The following is a 25,822-nucleotide window of genomic DNA, read 5'->3' as shown; positions in this document are numbered from 1 at the left end:
AGCCAAGACGCGCAACATTGATGAGGAAGCCGGACACTGTTCGGCAGGTACGTAGAACTTGAAGGAGAACCCGCCTTGCAACGCCGAAGACTACACACACGCTGGACTTATCGTCATTGAAGCCTGGTTCGGGGGCTACTGAGGGAGTCCCGGATTAGGGGGTGTCCGGATAGCCGGACTACCATCATCGGCCGAACTATCATCGGCCGGACTATCATCATCATCGACCGGACTCCAAGACTATGAAGATACAAGATTGAAGACTTCGTCCTGTGTCCGGATGGGACTTTCCTTGGCGTGGAAGGCAAGCTTGGCGATACGGATACGTAGATCTCCTACTATTGTAACCGACTCTATGTAACCCTAGCCCTCTCCGGTGTCTATATAAACCGGATGGCTCTAGTCCGTAGGACACAACAACAACAACCATTACAATCATACCATAGGCTAGCTTCTAGGGTTTAGCCTCCTTGATCTCGTGGTAGATCCACTCTTGTAAACATCCACAATATCAATATCAATCAAGCAGGACGTGGGGTTTTACCTCCATCAAGAGGGCCCGAACCTGGGTAAAACATCGTGTCCCTTGTCTCCTGTTACCATCCGCCTAGACGCACAGTTCGGGACCCCCTACCCGAGATCCGCCGGTTTTGACACCGACAGTCCTTATGAAGGGTAAATAGCAATTGGCATATCATGTTGTGGCTTTTGCGTAGGTAAGAAACGTTCTTGCTAGAAACCCATAGCAGCCACGTAAAACATGCAAACAACAATTAGAGGACGTCTAACTTGTTTTTGCAGGGTATGCTATGTGATGTGATATGGCCAAAAGAATGTGATGAATGTTATGTGATGTATGAGATTGATCATGTTCTTGTAATAGGAATCACGACTTGCATGTCGATGAGTATGACAACCGGCAAGAGCCATAGGAGTTGTCTTAATTTATTGTATGACCTGCATGTCATTGAACAACGCCATGTAATTACTTTACTTTATTGCTAAACCGTTAGCCATAGTAGTAGACGTAATAGTTGGCGAGACAACTTCATGGAGACACGATGATGGAGATCATGATGATGGAGATCATGGTGTCATGCCAGTGATGATGATGATCATGGAGCCCCGAAGATGGAGATCAAAAGGAGCAAAATGATATTGGCCATATCATGTCACTTTTTGATTGCATGTGATGTTTATCATGTTTATGCATCTTATTTGCTTAGAACGACGGTAGTAAATAAGATGATCCCTCATTAAGATTTCAAGAAAGTGTTCCCCCTAACTATGCATCGTTGCGAAAGTTCGTTGTTTCGAAGCACCACGTGATGATCGGGTGTGATAGATTCTAACGTTCACATACAACGGGTGTAAGCCAGATTTACACATGCGAAACACTTAGGTTGACTTGACGAGCCTAGCATGTACAGACATGGCCTCGGAACACAAGAGACCGAAAGGTCGAGCATGAGTCGTATGGTAGATTTGATCAACATGAAGATGTTCACCGATGATGACTAGTCCATCTCACGTGATGATCGGACACGGCCTAGTTGACTCAGATCATGTAATCACTTTGATGACTAGAGGGATGTCTATCTGAGTGGGAGGTCATAAGATGAACTTAATTATCCTGAACATAGTCAAAAGATTCTTGCAAATTATGGCGTAGCTCACACTTTAGTTCTACTGTTTTAGATATGTTCCTAGAGAAAATTTAGTTGAAAGTTGATAGTAGAAATTATGCGGACTGGGTCCGTAAACTGAGGACTGTCATCATTGCTTCGTAGAAGGCTTATGTCCTTAATGCACAGCTCGGTGTGCTGAACCTCGAACATCGTCTGTGGATGTTGCGAACATTTGACATACACGTTTTGATAACTACGTGATAGTTCAGTTAAACGGTTTAGAGTTGAGGCACCAAAGACGATTTCAAAACGTCGCGGAACATATGAGATGTTTCGAGGGCTGAAATTGGGATTTCAGGCTCGTGCCCACGTCAAGAGGTATAAGACCTCCGGCGATTTTCTTAGCCTGCAAACTAAGGGAGAAAAGCTCAATCGTTGAGCTTGTGCTCAGATTGTCTGAGTACAACAATCACTTGAATCGAGTGGGAGTTGATCTTCCAGATGAGATAGTGATGTTTCTCCAAAGTCATTGCCACCAAGCTGCTAGAGCTTCGTGATGAACTATAACATATCAGGGATAGAAATGATGATCCTTGAGATATTCGCGATGTTTGACACCGCGAAAGTAGAAATCAAGAAGGAGCATAAATTTTTGATGGTTGTTGAAGCCACTAGTTTCAAGAAGGGCAAGGGCAAGAAGGTACACTTCATGAAATGGCAAATCAGCTGCTGCTCTAGTGAAGAAACCCAAGGTTGAACCCAAACCCGAGACTAAGTGCTTCTGTGATAAGGGGAACAGCCACTGGAGCAGAATTACCCTAGATACTTGGTAGATGAGAAGGCTGGCAAGGTCGATAGAAGTATATTGGATATACATTATGTTAATGTGTACTTTGCTAGTACTCCTAGTAGCACTAGGGTATTAGATACCGGTTCGGTTGCTAAGTGTTAGTAACTCGAAATAAAAGCTACGGAATAAACGGAGACTAGCTAAAGGTGAGCTGACGATATGTGTTGGAAGTGTTTCCAAGGTTGATGTGATCAAGCATTGCATGCTCCCTCTACCATCGAGATTGGTGTTAAACCTAAATAATTGTTATTTGGTGTTTACGTTGAGCATAGACATGATTGGATTATGTCTATCGCAATACAGTTATTCATTTAAGGAGAATAATGGTTACTCTGTTTATTTGAATAATACCTTCAATGGTCTTGCACCTAAAATGAATGGTTTATTGAATCTCGATCATAGTGATACACATGTTCATGCCAAAAGATATAAGATAGTAATGATAGTACCACCTGCTTGTGGCACTGCCATGTAAGTCATATTGGTATAAAACGCATGAAGAAGCTCCATGTTGATGGATCTTTGGACTCACTCGGTTTTGAAAAGTTTGAGACATGTGAACCATGTCTATTGGTGTATATGCATGAAGAAACTCCATGCAAATGGACCGTTTGGACTCACTTGATTTTGAATCACTTGAGACATGCAAATCATACCACATGGGCAAGATGACTGAAAGCCTCGTTTTCAGTAAAATGGAACAAGAAAGCAACTTGTTGGAAGTAATACATTTTGATGTGTGCAGTCCAATGAGTGCTGAGGCACGCAGTGGATATCGTTATGTTCTTACTTCACGGATGATTTGAGTAGATACTGAGTATATTTACTTGATGAAACACAAGTCTGAATTATTGAATGGTTCAAGTAATTTTAGAGTGAGGTTGAAGATCATTGTGACAAGAGGATAAAATGTCTATGATATGATCATAGAGATGAGTATCTGAGTTACGAGCTTTGGCACGCAATTAAGACATTGTGGAAATTGTTTCACAATTAATACCGCCTGGAACATCATAGTATGATGGTGTGTCCGAACATCATAGTTGCACCCTATTGGATATGGTGCGTACCATGATTTCTCTTATCGAATTACCACTATCGTTCATGGGTTAGGTATTAGAGACAGCCACACTCACTTTAATAAGGGCACCACGTAATTCCGTTGAGACGACATCGTTTGAACTATGGTTTGGAGAAACCTAAGTTGTCGTTTCTTAAAAGTTTGGGGCTGTGACGCTTATGTGAAAAAGTTTCAGGTTGATAAGCTCGAACCCAAAGCGGATAAAATGCATCTTCATAGGACACCCAAAAACAGTTGGGTATACCTCCTATCTCAGATCCGGAAGCAAAAGTAATTGTTTCTAGAAACGGGTCCTTTCTCGAGGAAAAGTTTCTCTCGAAAGAATTGAGTGGGAGGATGGTGGAGACTTGATGAGGTTATTGAACCATCACTTCAACCAGTGTGTAGCAGGGCACAAGAAGTTGTTCATATGGCACCTACGCCAATTGAAGTGGAAGCTGATGATAGTGATCATGATGCTTCAGATCAAGTCACTACCGAACCTCGTAGGTCGACAAGGACGCATACTACTTGAGAGTGGTACGCGATCCTGTCTTAGAGGTCATGTTGCTAGACAACAATGAACCTACGAGCTATGGAGAAGCGATGGTGGGCCCGGATTCCGACGAATGGCTCGAGGCCATAAAATCTGAGAGAGGATCCATGACTTTGGAAGAAATACTTGATGGTCGTAAGGCCGTTGGGTACAGATGGATTTTAAAAGGAAGACAGACAATGATGGTAAGTATCACCATTAAGAAAGCTCGACTTGTCATTAAGATGTTTTCCGAAAAGTTCAAGGAGTTGACTACGATGAGACTTTCTCACTCGTAGCAATGCTAAGAGTCTGTTGGAATTATATTAGCAATTACTGCATGATTTATGAAATCTTCCAGATAGGATGTCAAAACATTGTTTCCTCGACGATATCCTTGAGGAAAGGTTGTATGTGATACAACCAGAAGGTTTTGTCAATCCTGAAGAATGCTAACAAATATGCAAAGCTCCAGCAATCCTTCTAAGGACTGGAGTAAGCATCTCAGAGTTGGAATGTACGCTTTGATGAGATGATCAAAGATTTTGGGTTTATACAAAGTTTATAAGAAACTTGTATTTCCAAAGAAGTGAGTGGGAGCACTATAGAATTTCTGATGAGTATATGTTATTGACATATTGTTGATCAGAAATGATGTAGAATTTCTGGAAAGCATATAGGGTTATTTGAAAAGTGTTTTTCAATAGAAAACTTGGAATAAGCTGCTTGAACATTGAGCATCAAGATCTATGAGGATAGATCAAAAACGCTAAGTGGTACTTTCAAATGAGCACATACCTTGACATGATCTTGAAGGTGTTCAAGATGGATCAGTCAAAGAAGGAGTTCTTGCCTGAGTTGTAAGGTATGAAGTTAAGAGTTAAAGCTCGACCACGGCAGAAGAGAGAGAAAGGACGAAGGTCGTCCCCTATGCTTCAGACGTAGGCTCTATAGTATGCTATGCTGTGTACCGCACCAGAAGTGTGCCTTGCCATGAGTCAGTCAAGGGGTACAAGAATGATCCAGGAACGGATCATTGGACAACGGTCAAAAATTGTCCTTGGAATAAATAAGGACATGTTTCTCGATTATGGAGGTCATAAAGAGTTCGGTGTAAAGGATTACGTCGATGCAAGCTTTAACACCTATCCGAGTGATTCTGAGTAGCAAACCGGATACGTATAGTGGAGCAACCATTTTGAATAGCTCCAAGTGGAGCGTGTAAGCAGCATTTACAATATGACATAGAGATTTGCGAAGTACAAACGGATCTGAATATTGCAGACCCGTTGACTAAAACCTTTCTCACAAGCAAAACATGATCAAACCCCAGAACTCATTGAGTCTTAATCACATGATGATGTGAACTAGTTTAGTGACACTAGTAAACTCTTTGGATGTTGGTCACATGGCGATGTGACCTGTCAATGTTAATCACATGGCGATGTGAACTAGATTATTGACTGTAGTGCAAGTGGGAGACTGTTGGAAATATGCCCTAGAGGCAATAATAAATTAGTTATTATTATTATATTTCCTTGTTCATGATAATCGTTTATTATCCATGCTATAATTGTATTGATAGGAAACTCAGATACATGTGTGGGTACATAGACAACAGCATGTCCCTAGTAAGCCTCTAATTGACTAGCTCGTTGATCAATAGATGGTTACGGTTTCCTGACCATGGACATTGGATGTCGTTGATAACAGGATCACATCATTAAGGAGAATGATGTGATGGACAAGACCCAATCCTAAGCCTAGCACAAAGATCGTGTAGTTCGTATGCTAAAGCTTTTCTAATGTCAAGTATCATTTCCTTAGACCATGAGATTGTGCAACTCTCGGATACCGTAGGAATGCTTTGGGTGTACCAAACGTCATAAGGTAAATGGGTGGCTATAAAGGTGCACTACGGGTATCTCCGAAAGTGTCTGTTGGGTTGGCACGAATCGAGACTGGGATTTGTCACTCCGTGTAACGGAGAGGTATCTCTGGGCCCACTCGGTACGACATCATCATAATGTGCACAATGTGACCAAGGGGTTGATCACGGGATGATGTGTTACGGTACGAGTAAAGAGACTTGCCGGTAACGAGATTGAACAAGGTATCGGCATACCAACGATCGAATCTCGGGCAAGTACAATACCACTAGACAAAGGGAATTGTATACGGGATTGATTGAGTCCTTGACATCGTGGTTCATCCGATGAGATCATCGTGGAACATGTGGGAGCCAACATGGGTATCCAGATCCCACTGTTGGTTATTGACCGGAGAACGTCTCGGTCATGTCTACATGGTTCCCGAACCCGTAGGGTCTACACACTTAAGGTTCAATGACGCTGAGGTTATAAAGGAAGTTTGTATGTGGTTATCGAATGTTGTCCGGAGTCCCGGATGATATCCCGGATGTCACGAGGAGTTCTGGAATGGTCCGGAGGTAAAGATTTATATATGGGAAGTCCTGTTTTGGTCACCGGAAAAGTTTCGGGTGTTATCGGTAACGTACCGGGACCACCGGGAGGGTCCCGGGGGTCCACCAAGTGGGGCCACCGGCCCTAGAGGACTGCATGGGCCAAGTGTGGGAGGGGACCAGCCCCAGGTGGGCTAGTGCGCCCCCCACAAGGGCCCAAGGCGCCTAGGGTTTGGGGAAGGGGCGCACCCACCTTACTTGGGGGGCAAGTTTCCCCCTCTTCCCCCCCCCCCCTTGGCCGCACCCTAGATGGGATCTGGGGGCTGCCGCGCCCCTTGGGGTGGGAACCCTAAAGGGGGCGCAGCCCCCTCCCTCTCCCCTATATATAGTTGAGGTATTTGGGGCTGCAAACATAAGAGTTTCCACCTCTCCCTGGCGCAGCCCTACCTCTCTTTCTCCTCATCTCTCGCGGTGCTTGGCGAAGCCCTACTGGAATACCACGCTCCTCCATCACCACCACGCCGTTGTGTTGCTGCTGGACGGAGTCTTCCTCAACCTCTCCCTCTCTCCTTGCTGGATCAAGACATGGGAGACGTCATCGGGATGTATGTGTGTTGAACGCGGAGGTGCCGTCCGTTCTGCACTAGGATCTCTGGTGATTTGGATCACGACGAGTACGACTCCCTCAACCCTGTTATCTTGAACGCTTCCGCTTGGCGATCTACAAGGGTATGTAGATGCACTCTCCTCTCTCTCGTTGCTAGTCTCTCCTTAGATAGATCTTGGTGACTCGTAGGAAAATTTTGAATTTCTGCTATGTTCCCCCAACAACGGGTTGTCGTTAAGCTATCAGGCGCGGGTTTTGGATTCGATAACCGTTAACAGCCCCGGTTAATGACGATTTTCCAAGTGTTAAATTCTCATTCACCAAAGAAACCACCTGTCAGCTCCGCATTGCGACATGTATCCAGACCAATGCACGATACATACTAATGAAATGGCAGCATGCTACACGACCCAATAGTGGTCCGTCTAGTTAAAAAGGCCAGCCTAGTCGGAGGCCCTTAAGATTTAGGCAACAGTTAGCGGGTCAACTCACTAACAGCCTGCTTGCACATGGCCCATTTACGGCCCACTGCCAGTTCGGACCCGTTGATTGTTTGCTATGTCTTTGGGCCCAATTATGACAGTGTGTCTTTTGGCCTGTTAGCGGCTCGTTGTAGAAATGGGCCCATTTTAGCCTGGTGTGTCTTTCGGCCTAGTAACGGCCCGTGCTACACATGGGCCCATTTTATGGTCCGATGTGACATTCGGCCTATTAACGTCTCGTGGCATCGGTGGCAACATTCCAGCCCAACCTAACTTTGGGCTTGTTGAAGGCTTGTGGTATATTTTGGCCTGTTGGAGGCTCGAGTAAGCTTTCGGCCTGTTAAAGGCCCATGATGTGATCGGGCCAACCAAGGCCTAAGGTATATTTCTACCTGTTAACGGCCCGTCATATGACTGGGCCAATAATGGCCCGAGGTATATTTCGACCTGCTAAGAGCTTGTGTAGTACTCGTCAAAATTAAGGCCCAATCAACTTTTCGGCATGCTAAAGGCTCATGGTGTCTTCTGGGCCAATTCAGGACGGCAATATATTCAGACTGTTAATGGTCTGAAAGCTATATGGACTGAACAAACAGCTGGGCCTGCCAATGGCCCGTGAGAGTTATGGGCCAATGTAATGATAGTGGGCCGATCGGGTCTATGAAGGGCCCATACCACATGTACGCGCTAAGGCCCAACTATAGTATGTTGCGGGCTGGCTCAATTATGGACCCCTATACATACAAACGCATTAGCGTCGCTAGTTTTGGCCCGTTCGCCTCCATCAGAGCTTTCAACCTTTTTGGATAGCATATACAGTAACTAGGAATTAACCTACACTACACAATAAATAAATTACGGCATAATAACTAAGAATAAACCTACACTATACAATAAAGAAATTGTGGCATATTACATCAACTGGGCATCAAAGGTCGCCACCAGTGATCATAAAATGCAACCAAGCAACAGATTACATACACCGGGTATCAAAGGTCGCCGCCAGTGCAAATAAAGGTGCAACAAAATAATACAGAACCGAGACAACTTCGACACAATTCAAGAAACGTTAACATTGCCCGAGAGCAGCTGAGCAAGCTGATCAGACAGCCCCAGATCTGAAGGACCGAAATATCATCAAAGATTTAGTCATGGACACGAGTGCATGTAAGTTAGCTATCCATGTGCCAAAATCATGACTTTGTTTCGATATCTTATGGGTTTCAACTCTAGACTATCCAACTTGTTTGCGACTGAAAGGCTTTGTCGTTGTTGTTGATTGTGATGGCATGATGCATGCATATATGGTTGTAATTTGAACAAATCTGTGTTATAAAGCAATTTGTGAATTTTTTTGGCTTTTGGTCTCAGTGCGACCTGAAACTCCAAATGACAACATGTAATTTGTAGCTTTGCTCGTGTAACGATCCCGTGAAATGATGTGATGAAATGGGCACGTGTTTTGATTCCTGGTTTAAGATGTGAACACGGCATATGCAGAGAGGCGGAGAACAATGCGACGAGGAAGAAAACTGGGGTGTGAGGTATAGAAACATTTTTTCAGTTAGAGTAAGAATAAAACCTGAGCGAGGCAAAAGAAAACTAGGGTGTGATGACTCGAAGCAATGTGTTTGGTTTTGCTCGATGTGTACTTTTTTGCATATAAAACTTCGATCAACGTCTCTGTACATTCTTTTGTGGCACTGTGACAACAGAGGGGCATTAAATTATTGCTCTCTAATATTGAACTAATTGATTCACTTAAAAATAGCTTAAAATGAGTTTGTACATCACACCTGCCAAATCCTAAAAATAGCTATGGATTCAATCGTAGATCATTTTGTCCTAGCTGTATTCAACACGCATACTCCCGTCCCCTAGAGTGGTAAAGGAGGCTGTTTTCATCTCATTAGGACAAAGAATTAGGAAGGTAAATATAGTACTCCCTCCAATCGGAGGGATTCATAGCGACAAGTAATATGAACTGGTGGTTGGGGCGCACCCGTGGTGCGCCTCCTGAGCGGAAACTCAGCGGTGCCAGATAGGTGGCGTCCATTCCACTTTCTTTCCTATACTACATGCAAGATCACAGCTGTAAATAACACAGAGCAATATAGTAGCCCATCCAGCAACCCTTTTTGTCAGCTCTACATTCCAGTTCACATTTCATTCAAAGAAATCGTTGCTTCAATTCAGTACCACTGCCACATTGGCATATTTCACGTGATCAATACTACAAGTTCTTCCTTTGTTCAGAACAGTTATAGTGCGCCGACACAAAGGATAGCATGGCTCTGTCAAGGTTGTAGACGACTCGCATGTTCTGTTGTTTGTAGTTGCCGATGACAGTCTGGTGCCCGACCATCACGTCTAGCATCAGACACATGCCCCGCACACCGTGGTCCTCAATACACGTATTTCCCGCAGCTCCCAGCCCAGCGCCATCCAGGTGGAGCGTCAAGCGATGCACCGGCAAAGGCACAACCCACCGCCCTTGCCGCTTCCAGAAATGGCGCGATCGCTGCAAGTGCAAAGCAGAGTTCACGCGGTGTGCAAAGCAGCCTGATCCAGAATAAAACTTGATGAAGCAGAGTTATGATAACAAGACCATGCAACGAACCAGGATTTTTCATAAATAAAATCAATAGGGCATGTTATACTCCAATAAGCTATACAACAATATTGTCAATTCTATCATCATATTGTATACGTAATAGATGCATTGTTCTAAGAAAAAGGTATTCAAAACTGAAAAACTGGTTACATATTTTGTTCAATTAAAAGAACCAGTATAGTACTAATGACATAAGTTGCATTACCAACCTCATTGTAGAGCTAGAAGCATTTTGTAGCCATTGATTATAGGAATTAAAATAGTGACCTTCAGGTGCCGATTTTCTAAGAGAACCTCCTCATCAAAAAGAAGGCGAACTGGTTTCAGTATCTTATAAAATCGTGAAAGTATAACTCTGCAATTCATCAAGTTCTATATGAATCATATATCAATAGTTGTGCAATGACATGTACTTCAAAAGCATAAATATTAGAGTGTAGATGCAAACTTAAATGGCAACTCCGTTTCATTCTAATACCAACACATCAAAAGTGATAGGCTCGTAATGTCGAAAACACATTAAAACTGACCAGCTGATAGCTGAAAGAAATAACAAATAACATATTAGAAGATCAGTAGTAGTTTAAATATTATGACAGAAATCAAATAGTGACCTATAAAATCCTAATCACCCTTGCAAGCAATTTGACAAACACTACAACTCCATGGATCGATCACCTGTAAGTCCAATTTGAGATATATAGGAAGAGGGAGATGTTCTCCATGCTCTTCTTCTGCAGGATCTATCAAATTGGAAGTTTGAAACTCACCAATAATCAGCACAAAATAAAATAGAGGTGACCGGACGGACGGTTCATTCAGCAGATGCACATCACCACATCTGGCCAATGATCAAATATTCCTTGCACTCTCTACTTTGAGACTGCTATTTGGTAAGTGCAAGATTTTTCCTATGGAAGTATGGATGCTTTCTCACAATGGTCTAAAGAACCTTAGCAGCTGGTGTTTTCAACGAACCGAACACCAAAATGGAGAGAAACAGGGAGCACCAGAAACAAAAACCGAGACGCCAAGTGAGAGGGATATGGCTCACAGAGAGGGTCTTCTCATTGCCGCACCATCAACATTTGCTTGAACCACATCTCGCCGGATTCGCCAACTCAATACTGTTCGATGCCCCGACCTCCTCCCATGGTTGCCGTCAACCATTGCCTTCTCGTTCACCCCCTTCTATTTTGTGCTTCAACACTAAACACAAACAAAAGATTCAGCCAGTGATACTCTAGATCTAACAGTAGGTGCAACATAAAAGTGAACTTCGCATACATTCATGCTCGACAGATGAAACACGACAGAAAGATATCACAGTGTACTCTATGCCAAACAAACTCTCCATCCATACCTTCAGATTAGACATTTTCTTACAACTGAATTGCACATTAGTGGATACCAAACAATTGGTTCAAGACATTTTCCTCCATGTGATCAGATTGAACTATATTTTGCAATAATGATGGAACAAAAATTACATGACAAAGTAAACTGGTGTAACTAAAGCGATAAAGAGGAATAGAGAAATAAGAAAACAGAATGTTTATTGTGCCCTGCATAGCTCAATTAACATGATCAAGATAGATCAAGTTTGTTTGGTTGTTTCATCCAAGTTTCAAATTAAACTAATTTAGACAGTGCAAAAGCTAATACGTGTGTACGAGTAGCAGCTCATGTCTCCCAATGCTCTTGCAAAGGCCAGCTGTCCATTAACTCGTGGCACATCTTCTACAAATGATACATGTTTGGAATTGAAATAAATTAATTGTACTAACATGGCAAGACTGGAGTTGTGTCTATTACCACCAACTAATGAAGTGCCATTACAATATTCTCCTATGAGCAATGTATAAGGAACTGATGATGTAGGGTAGAATATATAGACATGACATATTATTTCAGATCAGACAAAAGAGGAAACATAAAAAAAAAATCAAAGAGAACTGTAATGTTCATTCCTTGTTGCAGTTTAAATAACCTGATAGAACTAATCAGTCTTTTTAATGGCTGTAACCAATAACTATTGTCATAGTAAATCAAGACTAATTTTTAATAGCCAATAATTTCCATTATAGATGAAACATCTTAGTAATCCAAAATAACATCACACAAACCCATATATGTGGAATAATATAGAAACCTATTGATCTGCTTGAGCTTGTCCACCTCACCCTTCATTCCGTGTACGTAGAACAACAGCTTACTTGCTTCCACTAATCAAAGTGAAAGAGTTATCAGGTTATACAATGAGATTCGCTTCAACCGGTTGACCTTCTCAACTTATCGACTTGCCTCGTCCTCCAATTATGCCAGACATAGTACGGTTACATACAGAATTGATGCCAGGAGAGTGCAAAGGCTATGTTACAAACACATATCATCGACCATCCGCTGCAGCTCATCCATCAACTTTTCACGGCAGCAACAACCTTCATTTTCTTAATATTACTAACTAACAAGATGCATGGACACATTAATCTGTTCATCACCAGTTGATAGAGAAAGGGGGGGGGGGGGGGGGGGGGGTGGCCGCGCCAGCGATTGGGAGCAGGAGGAGCGAGATCGGCGCCCTTTCCTCATCCGGTCGCCGAACCCCATCGCTACCTCCTAGCAGCCGCCACGAACACCCCAAGCCTCCTGGGCCGGAAGCCGCCAGCCGCTTCAACCGGATCGATACGCCGCCATCCGCGTCGAGAAAGATCACGGATCGAAACCGCCAGCGCCGCCCTCTCCGATCACCCACTCACCCGCTCGAGATGAAGGCGTTCGTCTAGCTGTGTGGGAGAGCGGATCACACGAGGGAGAGAGAGAGAGGAGGTCGCGTTGCGTTGTTGCGGCAGCAGGTGAGAGGAAACAGGTCGCGTGCTTGGGCGGTGTTGCGTTGTTGCGGCAGCAGGTGAGAGGAAACAAGAGAGATGGCGTGCCTTCGTGGTGAAGATAAGGAAAGAAAGGAGGGGGAGGTGTTATCTGGGGTACAATGAGAACAACCAACAACGAAAGGTAGACCGATCAAAACAACCAACAACGTCCCTCAAAAAAAAAACAGCCAATCAGATTGTGCGTTTTTCTCTCTCATTACGGCTCCTAGTCCGAGGTGGACACATTGAGCGTGCGCACATTGCGCGACCGTCAAAGGGTTCAATTCAAGGGAGTATAAGATATCTTGTTCGACATTCTTCTTCTGAATTAGAACAATTGTTCGACTATTTTTTGTTATTACATGACAACGCACATGCATTCAGCCAGCCGAACCTAAATTTGATCTACACATGGAGAAATAAAGACATATCCAGGTTTGAATAGTGTCAATGGCGCTCAATCTCTACAACATTCAGCATACAGTTTCATTCAGACAAACGATATCTCGCATACAGAGCCAACCAAAAAGAAAGCAGCAGCATGTACTAAGACTGAATCTCTTCAAATCGCATCCAGTCGACCAAGAGTTAACACGGCAAGGATAAATGTTACTACAACGCAAGGTGGTACAAATCAGCAAGAAACAGCAATTGGTCCAGCAACATCAACTGCTATGGCTGGCCTTAACGGTGGTACGGCTGCTGCGCCCCGAATGCTGCTCCAGGCCCACCATACAGCACGCCGCCACGCCGCGCTGCCATGCTCCCCGGCGCATAGTAGGGCTGAGCAGCAGCAGCCGGGTTCACGTACCCAGCACGAGCCGCGTAACCAAAGGAACGGGACACTGGGTTCTGGAATGATGGCCCGTAGCCTGGGCCTGAGCCTGATGCCCTTGCGGACTTGGAAGCAGGGAAGGACTGAGGTCCGGCTGCTCCCCGTGCTCGCTTGTTCTGGAATCTGTTTCCGCTGCCTAGCCTCTTCCGATCAGCCTTCTCTCTATCCATCCTCGCCACCTTCTTTTTTAAGTGATCGATGTTAAATACTGATACTAGCTGGCAGGACTCGACACACCTGATGATAGCCTTGCAGGCGTTGCACTCCAAGGTCTTAGACTCCTCCTGAAGAAAAGAAACATGAAGCCTATCTTTAGTGCCACAAGTTACCAAGCACTGGAAAATGGATAGAGAACTGGAAAAAGGAAAAAGGCATGCTTCATTTCCCATAGGCAAGTAGCTAAGGCCTCGAATCTTGGGGATAATGCTCATGAATTTAATGAGATTTTCCTCTTTTCGCCTAATTTATATCCTCTCTCCAACTGATATGAACACCCACACTAACTTATCTCTCTCCGATTCCCACGACACTAACACCATGGAAGCAAGGTCGTTTCCCTTTATTATTGTCTCTTGGTTTCATGACTTTCTAAATCTACATGCTGAACAAGAAAATAGGCCTTATATTTTCAAACGGATGAAGTCTCAGCTAACCAACAGAAATAAATTTTTGCAATAGTGCATCCAAACTCAGAAACAGGAAACCAAGCAAATCGAGGGCTAAAACAGTGGTCTGGATGGACTACATGGAACAAATTAATCTATGAACTCAATGATACTCAACATGACGACTGATGAATCAGATAAGGACTATAATTTTGAATCAACTGTTTAAATTTAAGAGGCGTAAGTGCTTTTGTGGAAATGATATACACATAATACTACTATACCAAAACTGATGCACGCCACAGATATGACAGAACTGCAGGTTGTTTAAATCAAAGGCATGCCACTAATTTCATTTCCTTCATCAATGATCTTCATGCAGGCATTCAGACAGAAAAAGGACCGATGACCAAACTGAATGATGAGTTTAACAAAAAGAAATCAAGTTCAGAGAGTGGGATGGAGTCTTACAACAGAAGAACTGGAGCGTCTTCCACTACTCAGAATGGCCTGGGCCTTCTCAGTTGAGTCCTTTATATAAGAGTTAAGAAGAGGTGCAGGAGGAAATCGCTCAAGCAAACATGCCTCATGAGCAATATATATAGCCTCGATTACATTTCCTGAAGTGACCAATTCCTGAACAACATCTGCAAAGTAATAACAGAATAGTTGAGTCGTGTCTTCTTTTCTCCGAACTACTAAAAATATAGTAACCACCAGATCTGGATAAAATACATAAGATGCTAATCATGTATAGTTTGAAACTCAATACGGAACCTTCAACAAAAGGTTAATCTAGTTAGAAGTAGTTGTGATTATCAATTAATCAAGTCTTTTAGATGGTTATTAAACAAACCCTAAGAAAACAAACAAACAGATTGCAACTTCAAAAGTACGTTGTTCTCACCAATTCACTCAGTTGAAATGCAGTCCGGAGGCACAAGCAAGAAGCTGCTTAAATTTGTCAAGTTAACAAGGTCCTTCGAAACTTATTCTAAACCTTGTGATATTTTTTTGTTTATGAGTAAGCTCATGTAGAATTCAGTTCCTTAAATTTATACCCCCTCAGTTCCAAAATATAAGGTGTATTAGTTTTTTCAAAAGTCAAACACATGTTTGACCAAGTTTTTAGGAAAAAGTATCAATATCTACAACACCAAATCTGTACCATTAGATCCATCAGGAAAGTGTTTTCATATTTTATTGATTTTGTATTGTAGATGTGATGTATTATTCTATAAACTTGGTCAAACATACATAAGTTTGGCTTGCACAAAAACTGATGCACCTTATATTCTGGAACCGTCCCATATTAAGTGTCGCTGAAATAGATGTATCTAAATGTATTTCAGTGCTAGATACATCCATTTGAGCGACACTTAATATGGGACGGAGGTGGTATGTCCTAATCCCTAAATACTGAGTATACCACCAAGAAGAAAGCAACCTCACTACTACTACCTTGTAATACAACTCAAGAAGAACGTCATAAAAAGAATATTTAGCATGTCTACATGATTATTTAGATGCAGAAATCATACTTCCAAATCAAACATATGGTGAAAGCAATGAATCTTAAGTTGTTGCGTAAAGTAAGGAAAATGCAGGTTCTAAGGGCATTTCTTTCTCAAACTAGAAAATGCCTTGATTTGCAAAGTAAACTCAAAAGAACGTCGCAATCCTCATACTCAATGAACTGAAGACCTGTTACTAAATCAGATAAGAAACGTAACAAATTTAAAAACCATGCCAATAGGTCATCATTACCTGCGACGGTCTCCTCAAACCCGAGGATAAAGGCAAACCTCGCAAGTTCCTTCCTTCGACGGTTAGCAACAAACAGGCTCTTCAAGAACTCTCCATCAAATTTGTCTTTCAGTCCAAATGCCGCAATCATCTGCAGGAATAAATGTGCCTCTACTTGCCCCAATGCACCCTTCTCCCCTTCCTTGACAACTTCCCCCGTTGCCTTTGTTTCTTCCTTAACTTCGCTCTTCCCTGCTTCTTCAGCTATCTTCTCATCAGCAGGAACCTCCACCTTTACCTCTTCTCCCTTCTTCTCCTTCAGTGCTTCCATCCCCGCTTCCTCTGGGTCCTCCTGTGTTTCATTGTCTACTTCCTCCGGGTTCTCTTCCTCCTCATCACCTGATGCAGCCACCAGCTCCTCCTGGTCTTCCTCTTCTTCTTCCTCTTCCTCTTCTTCCTCTTCTTCTTCCTCCTCCTCCTCCTCCACCTCCTCCACCTCCTCCTCTTCCTCCTCCTCTTTTGCATCTGCCTGCTCTACTTTCTTATCTGGCACCGCTGCATTATCAACATTGTCAGCTTCTGTCATCTCCACCTCCTCATTGATGGGAGCTGGTGAGTCTTTCTTGATCCCAAACCGCTCAGACCAGTTCTTTGCAACCACAGACGCCCTCTCAACCAACGTATCTCCTATCTCCGGCGGCTTCCGCCCATCTGAACCAAACAACGAGCGCAGCAGCATGCCGAGCACCCAGCACTGGTCTTCACCGGCGCCTTCGCCGGCCTCCAGGAAATCGCTGAGCACATCGAGGACGAGGCGGGGTGGGTCCACGGACGCCGCCACGGTGGGGGCGATCTCCTTACGAACGGCGGCGAGCTCCCTGCGGCGCGCGGCCATAAAGCGCCAGAGCGCGGCAGCGTCCATGCGGCGGCATATCCACCTGAGGGCGCCACGGATGTCGGCGGGCGGCGGCGCGGCGGATTCGGCCTCGGCCTCGGCGAGGGCGGCCGAGAGCGCGTCGGAGGCCTCGGCGAGGCGCACGGGTACGGAGGCCTCGCGTGCCTCGAGCGCCGCGAGGGATTCGGAGGTGGACGCGTCGGCGGCGGCAAGGGCCTCGTCCACGGAGGCGGAGCGGGAGGCGACGTCCTGGTCGAGCGAGGCGAAGTGCGCGAGCGTGCGCGACCAGGCTTCGTGGCAGGTGGCTAGCAGTTGCTGCTGGGAGTCGAGATGCTCGAGGAGGCGCCGGACCTCGCCGGTGGCGGTGGGGTCGTCGGTGGTCGCCATGGCGGCGAGGGCTGGGAGGCGCTGGAGTTGGATTGGGGGCAGTTTCGAGATGGCTTCGTGGCCGTGTTGAGACGGCAGAAGCTGGGCTTTGGTTTGGACTTGCATCTGGACCCTAATGGGCTCAACCGTCCTATGGACCCGTCAATGGACAAAAAGCCTATTGTGTGACATGAAATGAGTAGACTGAAAATACATTGATGACAATGAAGACTATTTTTCAAGTGTGCATGAGAGTTTGAGAATGAATGGAGTAGATACATTTGTTGGTCAGAAGTTGACAAAGTGGAATGATGAGACGATAATGCAATTCTACTCCACAGCTCACTTCTACCCCGATGGTTAGATTGTTTGGATGACTGAAAAAACAAGATATCAATTTACTATCTCAGAATGGGCCAAATTGATCAATGCTCCAGAGGAAGAGGAGAATGACATTGATGTGTATGCTAAGCCGAGAAAGGATCACAACTCCATGTCTAACATGTACAAATCAATTCCTGACAAAGCCTTGGAGACTAACAAGTTTGGATCTATATACCACATGTTTGCTGGCTTGACCACAATGAACACTGTATTGAGGCACACTCCATTGCACAGGTCAGGAGATCATAGAATAATTCGTGGTCACTCCATCAACTTGCTCCACTTATTTGATGTGCCACAGAAATTCAAGGTGATGAGCTTGATTGTGCAAATTGTGAAAAGAATAGCTGCAGATCAGAAGAGATCTTGTGGATATGCCCCTCACATTAAGATGTTGACCAACTCTAAAATGGGAACCAGGACATACCTACTAGATAGTGAGCATCTACCCCTGAGGCCAGATTTTCAGGACACCGAGGTTGTCATGGATGCATCACATTCTACTTGTGCAGAAGCCCGAGAGAAGATAGAGAAGGCAAAGACTACAAAAGCAGCAAAGGCAGCAAGTGCACCAGATGCCTCCACAGTGCTACTCAAGACCAAGCAAGATCAACTCAGTTATGTGATTGAGGCTACAGTGAGAATTGAGAAGGGTTTGGCCACCCCGACTGAAAACCAAGAATGTCTTGAGAGGATCGTTGAGACAAATTTCCATAATCTAGATGTGAAGGTCACTGAGATACAGACCATTGTGGAGAAACTCCAAGAGGATGCTGAGGACAGGGAAGATAGACCAACTACATATACTTTTCAGAGAGTGCCAATGGCACAAAGGTCATCAGCTGTGCCAGTTGTCAGAGACTCAAGGACTACAACTTCAACACCTATAGCAATTGCCACGGTTGTACCTCTGATACGTCTCCAACGTATCTATAATTTTTTATTGTTCCATGCTATTATATTATCTGTTTTGGATATTTATGGGCTTTACTCCACACTTTTATATCATTTTTGGGACTAACCTACTAATCGGAGGCCCAGCCCGAATTGCTGTTTTTTGCCTATTTCAGTGTTTCAAAGAAAAGGAATATCAAATGGAGTCCAAACGGAATGAAACCTTCGGGAGCGATCTTTTCGGAACAAACGCAATCCAGGAGACTTGGAGTGGACGTCAAGCAGCAAACGAGGCGACCACGAGGGTGCCCGGCATGCCCTATGGGGGTGGGCGCGCCCCACCCTCGTGGGCCCCTCGTGGCTCAACCGACCTACTTCTTCCTCCTATATATATCCACGTACCCTGAAAACATCCAGGAGCACCACAAAAAACTATTTCCACCGCCGCAACCTTCTATATCCGCGAGATCCCATCTTGGAGCCTTCGTCGGCGCTCCGCCGGAGGGGGAATCGACCATGGAGGGCCTCTACATCATCTCCAAGGCCTCTTTGATGAGTTGTGAGTAGTTTACCACAGACCTTCGGGTCCATAGTTATTAGCTAGATGGCTTCTTCTCTCTCTTTGAATCTCAATACAAAGTTCTCCATGATCTTCTTGGAGATCTATTCAATGTAACTCTTTTTGCAGTGTGTTTGTCGAGATCCGATGAATTGTGGGTTTATGATCAAGTTTATCTATGAGAAATATTTGAATCTCCTCTGAATTCTTTTATGTATGATTGGTTATCTTTGCAAGTCTCTTCGAATTATCAGTTTGGTTTCGCCTACTAGATTGATCTTTCTTGCAATGGGAGAAGTGCTTAGCTTTGGTTCAATCTTGCGGTGTCCTTTCCCAGTGACAGCAAGGGCAACAAGGCACATATTGTATTGTTGCCATCGAGGATAAAAAGATGGGGTTTATACCATATTGCTTGAGTTTATCCCTCTACATCATGTCATCTTTCTTAATGCATTACTCTGTTCTTCATGAACTTAATACTCTAGATGCAGGAAGGAGTCGGTCGATGTGTGGAGTAATAGTAGTAGATGCAGGCAGGAGTCGGTCTACTTGTCACAGACGTGATGCCTATATACATGATCATGCCTAGATATTCTCATAACTATGCACTTTTCTATCAATTGCTCGACAGTAATTTGTTCACCCACCGTAATACTTATGCTATCTTGAGAGAAGCCACTAGTGAAACCTATGGCCCCCGGGTCTATCTTTTATCATATAAGTTTTCCATCTACTTTTATTTGCATCTTTTACTTTTCAATCTATATCATAAAAATACCAAAAATATTTATCTTATCTTATTATCTCTATCAGATCTCACTTTTGCAAGTTACCGTGAAGGGATTGACAACCCCTTTATCGCGTTGGTTGCGAGGTTCTTGTTTGTTTGTGTAGGTGTGTGGGACTTTTGAGGAGCCTCCTACTGGATTGATACCTTGGTTCTAAAAAACTGAGGGAAATACTTACGCTACTTTGCTGCATCACCCTTTCCCCTTCAAGGGAAAACCAACACAGTGCTCAAGAGGTAGCAACCTCCAGTGTCAACCCCTCCAGCTCCACAGACTTTTGTCGAATCTTTTGCAGATGCCCTCCTCTCCACGCCATCTACGCACACCGGAGCGACAAGCCAGAAGACCCCTTCAGGAGCTCTCGGAGATCGTGCCTAGAGTGTCAGATAGCACTATATGTTTCCAAACTTTTTGGTAACTTGTTGCCAAAGGGGGAGAAAGTGTATAGATCATAGGCTGAGAGAGTGTGTGTGTGTTTTGCTTTCATTTGCTTATCTTGCTACTTTGATCTTTCGGTTGTTTGATTCCTATTCTACAATTTGTGTTATTCTCATGAGATACTTGTGTGATCATGTGTTTGATCATACTATGCTTAATGTGTGTGCTTACTTATCTATCTCTATGATTATTTTGTGTATGATCAATCACTTGTATCCTTGGTGATGAGTGCATGTTATTTAACTCTTATCATTTTGAGTGCTCCACCAAGATGTATGTGACATGGAAGAGTCACCCATGATCCTAATCGATTGTGCATTTGCATTCAAAAGCAAATTTTAAATAATGCACAAATTTAGGGGGAGCTCTTGCTTATCACATACTTATCAAAGCGATGATGTATTTCATTCATATTATCATTTGTCAAAGCTTTGATCTATATGTTGTCATCAATTACCAAAAAGGGGAGATTGAAAGTGCAACTAATCCCAGGGTGGTTTTGGTAATTCATAACAACATATAGCTCATTGAACTAATATCCATTCAAGTTTAATATTTCAGAAAGTTCAATGATTGGCATGGCATGGACTAGAGATGTCGACCCCTCAAAATACTAAGGACAAAGATTGGCAAAAGCTCAAGACTCTTCATTTATATTTTAGTGATCCAAGATCACATTGAGTCCATAGGAAAGCCAATACTATTAAAAGGGGATGAGGTGTTTGATATGTCTCCAATGTATCTATAATTTTTGATTATTCCATGCTATTTTATTATCAATCTTGGACGCTTTATAATCATTTTATATCATTTTTTGGTACTAACCAATTGACATAGTGCCAAATGCCAGTTGCTGTTTTCTGCATGTTTTTTACATCGCAGGAAATCAATATCAGACGGAGTCCAAATGCCACGAAACCTTACGATGATTTTTTATGGACTAAAAGGAAGAAGTTGGGCCCTGGTTGCACCTGGGGGGTCCTGAGGTGGGGACAACCCACCAGGGTGCGCCAGGAGGCCCAGGCGCGCCCTGGTGGGTTGTGTCCACCTCGGGTGCCCCCCCCCCCGGACCGCCTCTTTGCTCTATAAATACCCCAATATTCCAGAAACCCTAGGGGAGTTGACGAAATATTCATCCAGAAGCCGCAGAGTCTAGAACCACCAGATCCAATCTAGACACCATCACGGAGGGGTTCACCACTTCCATTGGTGCCTCCCCGATGATGTGTGAGTAGTTCTTTGTAGACCTTCGGGTCCGTAGTTAGTAGCTAGATGGCTTTCTCTCTCTCTCGCTGAATTCTCAATACAATGGTCTCTTGGAGATCCATATGATGTAACTCTTTTTGTGGTGTGTTTGTTGGGATCCAATGAACTTCGAGTTTATGATTAGTTATATCTTTTTATATCCATGAAAGTTATTTGAGTTTCTTTGATCTCTTATATGCATGATCTCTTATAGCCTCGTATTTCTTCTCCGATATTTGGGTTTTGTTTGGCCAACTTGATCTATTTTTCTTGCAATGGGAAGAGGTGCCTAGTAGTGGGTTAGATCTTACGGTGCTTGATCCCAGTGATGGAAAGGGAACCGACACGTATGTATCGTTGCTTTCTAAGGATAGAAAGATGGGATCTATATCTACTCAATAGATAAACGGATCTTGTCTACATCATGTCATCGTTCTTATTGCATTACTCCGTTTTTCCATGAACTTAATACACTAGATGCATGCTGGATAGCGGTCGATGTGTGGAGTAATAGTAGAAGATGCAGGCAGGAGTCGGTCTACTAATCTTGGACGTGATGCCTATGTAGTGATCATTGCCTGGATATCGTCATAATTATTTGAAGTTCTATCAATTGCCCAACAGTATTTTGTTTACCACCGTGTGCTATCTTTCTTGAGAGAAGCCACTAGTGAAACCCTACGGCTCCCGGGTCTTCTTTCTCATATATTTGCCTTTGCAATCTATTTCCCTTTGAATTTATTTTCAGATCTATTAAACCAAAAATACAAAAATACCTTGTTGCAATTTATTCTTATTTATTTTATTTGGCGTTCGATCTATCAATCTACTACAAATTTACCTCACGTCTTCTGCCTATCTTGAGGCGCCGTACCCCGAAAGGGATTGACAACCCCTTTAACACGTCGGGTTGCGAGGTCTTGTTATTTGTGTGCAGGGGCTGTTTACAATGTGTTGCTTGGTTCTCCTATTGGTTCGATAACCTTGGTTTCATATCTGAGGGAAATACCTACCGCCGATGTGCTGCATCATCCCTTCCTCTTTGGGGAAATACCGACGTAGCTTCAAGCGACATCAAAAGGAATTTCTGGCGCCGTTGCCGGGGAGGATCTTCAACATAACCAGGTTCCTAATCACAAATCTCATCTCCTTGCAATTTACATTATTCGCCATTTGCCTCTTGTTTTCCTCTCCCCCACTTCACAAAAATTTACCATTTTATTCGCCTCTCTTTTTCTGTTCGCCGTTTCTTGCCGGATCTATTTTTGTGTGTGTTACTGTTTGTGTAATCATGATGCCTCAAAGAAATTATTATGATGTTCCTTACCCCAATATTTTGATTGAAATTGAGAAAAGTACTAAGGAATACATGACTACACAATTTGAGCATAACAAGTACTTTACAGAAGAACTTAAGGAGCACTCCGTTGCGCTAGATGCTATCACAAAACAACTTGATGATATTAGTAGAGAAGTTTGCAATCTCCAATCTAAGTATGCTTTTGCTGAAATTTTACTGGGGAAAATATCCGATGCACAAGCTACCTTAGTAAATCAAATGGCTGCTAAACCAATCACGTTAGAAGACAAAAGTGATGAAGATCTTAAAATGATTGGTGTTTTCTTCTATTGATTCCTTGTTTAGTAAAACTAAGATTGATTAAAAAGGGACTGGAGAATAGTCAACTTTAGGTAGAAGGCGTCCCAATATTTCGGAGGGCGAAAATCTTGTTGAGAAAATTGATAAAAGTGGGTTTGAAGAGGTCAAAACTTTAGCTAGTGATGTGCCCATTCTTTTGGAGTTACAAAGACTTTAATTATGAAGTTGCTCTTTGATTGATTGTATTTCTTTGTTGCAATCCATGCTAAATTCACCCCAAGCCTATGAACAAAATAAAGCTTTTACTAAACATATTGTTGATGCTATGATGAAAGCTTTGGAAGAAAAATTGGAATTAGAAATTTCAATTCCTAGAAAATTGCATGATGAATGGGAACCTACTATCAAAGTCAAGATTAAAAATTATGAGTGTTTTTCTTTGTGTGACTTGGGTGCTAGTGTTTCTACAATTCCGAAATCTTTATGTGATGTGCTTGGCCCTACCAATCTTGAAGAATGCTCTTTAAATTTGCACTTGGCGGATTCTACTATTAAAAAGCCTATTGGAAGAATTAATGATGTTCTTATTCTTGCAAATAGAAACTGTGTGCCCTTAGATTTTATTGTTCTTGATATTGATTGCAATCCGTCTTGTCCAATTATTCTTGGTAGACCGTTTTTACGCACTATCGGTGCAGTGATTGATATGAAAGAAGGCAATATTAAGTTCCAAATTCCTTTGAATAAGGGTATGGAACACTTTCCTAGAACAAGAATTAAGCCACCATATGAATCAATCATGAGGGTATATTATGGATCTAGCACCAAAGATGACAAAATTTAGATCCTTGCTTTATGCCTAGCTAAGGGCGTAAACTATAGCGCTTGTTGGGAGGCAACCCAATGAATAAAATTTATTTTTGCTTTTTTCTTTCTGTTCATGTGTGTTAACACAATTATTCTACTGGTATGATTGTGTTTTTTGTGTTTTAAAATTAGTGTTTGTGCCAAGTAAAGCCTTTAGGATCTTTTGGGGTGATAGTTGTTTGATCTTGCTGAAAAAGACAGAAACTTTGCGCTCACGAAAATAATTTTAATAAATCACAAAAAAGAGATTTTGCCCCGATTCTTTTTGCAGAAGATTAATATACAAATTACTCTGGTCTTCCTAATTGGGTAGAAGTATTGGAGTTCTAGAAGTATTCGAAAGTTCCATATTACTACAGACTATTCTGTTTTGACAGATTTTGTTTTCTTTGTGTTGTGTGCTTGTTTTGATGGCTCAATGGTTTTCTTTGATGAGTTTTTGCCATAGAAAAGTTGGAATACAGTAGATATAATCCAAAAACAAAATAAGAATGAGTTTGACACATCACTTATAGTAGTGGTTTGCTTTCTTTTACTAACGGATCTGACAAGGGTTTTGTTGAGTTTTGTGTGATTTAAGTTTTCAAGTTTTGGGTTATCTTACGATGGATGAAAGAAGGATAGAAGATACTAAGCTTGGGGATGCCCCGGCATCCCAAGCTATTATCCAAGAATTAGCAACCAACTAAGCTTGGGGATGCCCCCGAGTGGCATCCCCTCTTTCTTCTAACGACCATCGGTATTTTACTCGAGGCTATATTTTTATTCATCAATGAATGTGTTTTGCTTGGAGCGTCTTGTATGATATGTGTCTTTGCTTATTTTATTTTGTGTTTTAAGTCATCAGTCCTTGCTGGACACACCTATTTGAGAGAGCCAAAATTATGTCATGACTTATTAGAATTGCTCTCTATGCTTCACTTAAATTTTTATGAGCAATGTACTTGCTCTAGTGCTTCACTTATATCTTTTTGAGCACGGTGTGCTTAGTATTTTTGAAAAAAAATGCTCTCTTCCTTCACTTAGATTTATTTGAGAGTTAGTAAAATTTTGAAGAAATTCTCTTTTGCTTCACTTAAATTATTTTGAGAGAAAGAAAATATGTTATGCTCGTGATCTTCACTTATATTTGTTTGAGCTTATGAAAAACAACACATGAAAATTAGTCCCAAAGTGATAGATATCCAAGAAGGATAAAGAAAGAAAAAAAATATGTCATGAAAATCATTGGACAAAATAAACTTGATTCTTAGTAATATTTTTGAGATATGATGATGTGATACGTGAGTTATGTTGATGAGTAATTGTGCTCTAGTAAGAATATTGGTGTTAAGGTTTGTGATTCCCTATGCATGCACGAAAGTCAATAATCATGCAATGAACATTATATCCAACTTGTGGTGCATTATTCAATGTTAACTATGCTTAATGCTTGCTTATGAGATTATTCGTTTCTTGGTTGGCCGCTTCTCAATCTTTTTGCTAGCCTTCATTTTGCACCAAGTATGACCTCTACTTGTGCATCCAAAATC

General features: G+C 42.7%; 1 protein-coding gene and 1 long non-coding RNA gene across 3 annotated transcripts; both read right to left on the bottom strand.

The window, feature by feature from the left end:
- Window positions 1–9,677: 9,677 nt before the first annotated feature.
- On the bottom strand, window positions 9,678–13,033 carry LOC123068983 (uncharacterized). Of its 2 annotated transcripts, XR_006432184.1 has the most exons (3): window positions 12,351–13,033; window positions 10,408–11,407; window positions 9,678–10,105 (listed from the first exon to the last, which is right to left on the bottom strand). It is a non-coding gene; the product is annotated as an uncharacterized lncRNA (long non-coding RNA). The 2 variants fall into 2 exon arrangements; XR_006432183.1 differs by having other exon boundaries at window positions 10,408–13,033.
- Window positions 13,034–13,488: 455 nt separating this feature from the next.
- On the bottom strand, window positions 13,489–17,617 carry LOC123068982 (FRIGIDA-like protein 4a). Its single transcript, XM_044491693.1, has 3 exons — window positions 16,276–17,617; window positions 14,980–15,155; window positions 13,489–14,187 (listed from the first exon to the last, which is right to left on the bottom strand). Exons 1-3 carry the CDS (start codon window positions 17,534–17,536, stop codon window positions 13,753–13,755), a joined length of 1,872 nt encoding a protein of 623 aa, XP_044347628.1. The 5' UTR covers window positions 17,537–17,617; the 3' UTR covers window positions 13,489–13,752.
- Between the last annotated feature and the right edge of the window lie 8,205 nt (window positions 17,618–25,822).

This window comes from Triticum aestivum, chromosome 3B (assembly GCF_018294505.1).
Source record: "Triticum aestivum cultivar Chinese Spring chromosome 3B, IWGSC CS RefSeq v2.1, whole genome shotgun sequence".
Taxonomy (NCBI): Eukaryota; Viridiplantae; Streptophyta; class Magnoliopsida; order Poales; family Poaceae; genus Triticum; species Triticum aestivum.
Note: the sequence above shows the minus strand (reverse complement) of the source record. Positions and strands in the feature narration are given on the sequence as shown.

Coding starts and splice junctions, on each gene's coding strand:
- LOC123068982 (XM_044491693.1), bottom strand. CDS start 17,536: ATGGCGACCACCGACGACCCCACCGCCACCGGCGAGGTCCGGCGCCTC. Junction 15,156..16,275: donor GTTTGAGGAGACCGTCGCAG/GTAATGATGACC, acceptor ATTACTTTGCAG/ATGTTGTTCAGGAATTGGTC. Junction 14,188..14,979: donor GACGCTCCAGTTCTTCTGTT/GTAAGACTCCAT, acceptor TCTTTTCTTCAG/GAGGAGTCTAAGACCTTGGA.